Raw genomic sequence first — 3,991 nt, 5'->3', positions numbered from 1 at the left:
AGGTCTCTTGACTATATTCAGGTCATGACATATGATCTCCATGATTCCAAGGATGGCTACACTGGGGAAAATAGTCCCCTCTATAAATCTCCATATGACATTGGAAAGAGTGCTGATCTCAATGTGGTAAGACATTAACAGATTCAAATGGAATTGAGAAATTAATGCATGAGCCTATGCCATTTATTTTATCTGAAAAATTATACCTAAGTAATCCATTTTGGAAAACAGATTTTATTTCTTACCTATAAATTCACACAATTAGAGATACAAGAGGGGAGAACTAACCTATATAAACACAGGTTTCCAGAGGTTCTAGCAAAAAATTTACTTTCTGTCACTACAGGATTCAATTATAACCTACTGGAAGGACCATGGAGCAGCTTCTGAGAAACTCATTATGGGATTTCCAGCATATGGGCATACCTTTACCCTGAGTGACCCTTCTAAGAATGGAATAGGTGCCCCTACTGTTAGTGCTGGACCACCAGGAAAGTACACAAATGAACAAGGACTCCTGGCTTACTTTGAGGTCAGTATATTGGTTTTAGTGTGCTTAGTGATTTACAGACCCATTTCTATGTTTGAGGATTGGAATCAGCTTAAGTGTATGTTTAGTGTACACAGTATGTACTCTTCCTAAGCAGATACAATATGACAAGTGCTTACATATTTTATAGTATACATTCATGTAATTAATAATGAGAGGTAATTTAGAATATACAAGTTGGTACAACATAACAAATAATAATATTCATAAATATGACTATAGGATATCTATTTACTGCTGGGATTGATTCTAAAAAATACAGAAAAAGTATGAGGGCAACATGGGATCATTTTGAAAATAATTCAAGCATTAGCATTCCATTGTGTCCTTGCCTAGTTTGATATATTTGACCTCAAATTCAATGTACAGAAGTGTGTATACATAGATGGAATCACAGTATGGCAGTATAAGCTAAGAAGATTACTGAGAACCCTCATGGTTAATACTTAGAATATCAACTTTTAGGAGGCTGGGATATAAGAATCATCCGTTTGAATACTAATATCTTAGCTATTAATCAGGACAAAGTTTCAGAAAGTAAAAATGTTGTAATGAGGACTACTGATGCACATCAAGTTAGATTACATCCCTAGTCTGAGGAAATGTCTAGTTGTGGCCTGTAGAACCAGGAAACTCAGGGAAATATCTTTTAATTCTAATAAAATTAAACCATTTTTAGAAAATAGAGAAAACTCCATACGAGAATAGAGAAATGATAAATAACTTGAATGTTTTTTCCTTCTTGGAATTAATATTTAGAAGATTTGAATCTGTTTATTTAAAGATTTGTACATTTCTGAATGAAGGAGCCACTGAGATCTTTGATGGCACCCAGGAAGTACCCTATGCCTATCTGGGTAATGAGTGGGTTGGTTATGACAATGTGAGGAGCTTCAAGTTGAAGGTAAGCTTAGAAAATTTAATGTACTGAGATTGCAGTCTGATTCCCAGGAAATCAAGTGACTAAATGTCCTCTGTTTCAACAGGCTCAGTGGCTCAAGGACAACAATTTAGGAGGTGCTGTGGTCTGGCCCCTGGACATGGATGACTTCAGTGGTTCTTTCTGTCACCAGGGACGTTTCCCTCTGACATCTACTTTAAAGAGAGATCTCTATATACACAGTGCAAGTATGAGACACTAGAGTTTTACTCACAGTATATAATGCCCTTCAGTCACTCAAAGCTTGCCTGAATACCCCCAATCTAACTCCTGAGTCATATTTTCCCATTCATTCATGTGCTCTTTTAAAAGTTATATACACCTTGCCCCTCTCTTCAATTCCATTAACTCATGTTGCACACTTATTAGGAACCAGGGATACCTTGATGTGAGGCAGGCTTTGTGAGGTCTATTAACTATTCCAGTTATGAGTCTGCAGAAACTATATTCACCCTTACTATGAGATTTTTCTCCTCTTTTAGCCATGTCATTGCAGTGTGAATCTGTCCCTTTGGGACTTTTTTTCAGAAATACTTTGAAAATACTGGCATGAATGTGTCTGTCCATATTGATTGTATATTCTAATTTATTCTGAGATTTTTAACAAACTCATTTACCCAATGAGTATCAAGGAAGTATTGCTTAGGGCATGGACGGTAAAAGCAATATTTTTAATTGCTAGTCCAGCCTGCTCTGAGGTAGGTTTCTGAGACCTGGAAATAGGTTAACCACTGGGATGATGTTGCAAATTCCCTAAATACATAATCTGGATTTATTGTCTGATATAAACTGAAAGACACTGAAGTCAAATGCTTTCCTAGTTCATGTCCCCTAGATTGTACATTTCTTTCCCACTTGCCTCCAGGGTAACCGCTGTGTCTTACTCTGTGTGTTTCAGGTTGCAAGGCCCCTTATCGAGGGGAGCTTTAGACAATGATTTCTACTTGAAACTCTCAGAATAAGAGCAAGTTCAACGGTTTTTCCACAATGGATTCTGCATCATGCTTCCATGGAGAATAATAGAACTAACTCACGATCTTTCCTGAATTGAATCCCAAAGTAGAACTAAGATATATGTCTTGTCTGCTATACCAGCAGGGAAGAAACAAAAAAAATTATCTTCATCAGTCAGCTTTGGCTAAGCTCTGAACATTTTTGCTTCCTGTAAAACCACCTTCCTTGTTTCTTGCTTTCATAATAAATTCCATGTTCAAAGCATCAGCATCTGCAGTGCTTCATATGAAATTTTGAGAGAATCATTTCTGCTCATAGGGTTATAGTAATAAAATGGCTGTGGGAAGTAGTGATTAAGCCAATTTTCTCTGGATTTTCTATTTGACTTCAGGCTTTGAGATGGAAATGTTTGATGATTGGTTCAGACTGAGAATGACAACATGAATAGGATACATTATGGTGCTTTGTCTATAATCCAGAAGTCGCTACAGTAGTCTCAGGATGACAACATACACACAGTGAAATTTGACATAAATAGTTATGCACTCCATGTCATTTTTATACAGGTCTTGAGAACACAGAGTTGTTTGAGCCCTTCTTGACTTTACAGTTTTTGAAGACCTCTAAATATTCCTCATGATTTACTGTCTGCATACTGAGATTGAAACACATTCCTCCAAAATACCAAATTTCTTAGTGTCAGATTTGTTTGCCACAACTTCTAACTTCTTCTCTTTTGGTTTACTTGGCATTCACTATCAAATGATTTTAAGTCATTTTACCCACTTTGTTTAAGGAGTGAATATAGACTTTACAATACTCACCTTCTTTGGATGCATTTAATATCTCTCAGACATATTCATTATCGTATTAAAATGCTATTCAAACAGTATCACCAAAATATACTACAACATTTTTTATCACAGGACTCAAGGTATCACTAAAATTCAACTACTTTCAAACTTTTGTATATCAGTCATGGACATACTCATTCTGACTTTGATTATTTTCCAAACCTGATATTTGTGTGCACATACATATATTATCAAGTTGAGAATTTGTATTGACCCTAAAAATAATGTCTTTACAGATCTTTAATACTTTATCATTCATCAACATATTCAGTTTAATGTAAATTGCATGCAATTAACTCTATCCAATCTTTTTATCTCCCCGAATAATACTAACTATTTTTTCCTTTATCTCTTGGTCAGACTATTACCCTGGACAATTTACAAATTTCTCTTCAATGTCAATTTTAGTTTTTGAATGAATACCTGGAAATAAAATTGCTATATCTTGTATTAAAAAAGAGGACTCCACCATCATGAATACAAGAATAGATAAACTTGACTCAGTTAGAGGTAGAAGAAAAGTCTATTTGTGACGGTCTAGGCATGTGAGCAGAGATTCCTAGACTTCTTAGGTAGAGCAGTTGATGTTGAATATATTAAAATTATACTTAAGTATCAGCAAGCTATTCATAAATATAATACATGTAATATACATTTCATATTATATATTACTCTAAAAATATATTCTATATT

The 3,991-nt window shown here is 34.9% G+C and overlaps 1 protein-coding gene across 1 annotated transcript in view; it reads left to right on the top strand.

Moving 5' to 3' along the window:
* The window catches only part of LOC110288767 (chitinase-like protein 4), a 5,252-nt gene extending 2,575 nt beyond the window's left edge, over nucleotides 1-2,677 (top strand). Inside the window, exons 3-7 of the mRNA XM_021155022.2 lie at nucleotides 3-126; nucleotides 347-532; nucleotides 1,335-1,454; nucleotides 1,537-1,678; nucleotides 2,389-2,677. Coding sequence (XP_021010681.1) covers nucleotides 3-126; nucleotides 347-532; nucleotides 1,335-1,454; nucleotides 1,537-1,678; nucleotides 2,389-2,420 — 604 coding nt within the window. The 3' untranslated portion in view covers nucleotides 2,421-2,677. The remainder of the gene's footprint in view (nucleotides 1-2; nucleotides 127-346; nucleotides 533-1,334; nucleotides 1,455-1,536; nucleotides 1,679-2,388) is intronic.
* Nucleotides 2,678-3,991: the final 1,314 nt, after the last annotated feature.

The sequence above is a fragment of the Mus caroli genome, unplaced genomic scaffold (assembly GCF_900094665.2).
Source record: "Mus caroli unplaced genomic scaffold, CAROLI_EIJ_v1.1 scaffold_20604_1, whole genome shotgun sequence".
Classification (NCBI taxonomy): Eukaryota; Metazoa; Chordata; class Mammalia; order Rodentia; family Muridae; genus Mus; species Mus caroli.
This window is presented reverse-complemented; position numbering and strand designations above follow the sequence as displayed.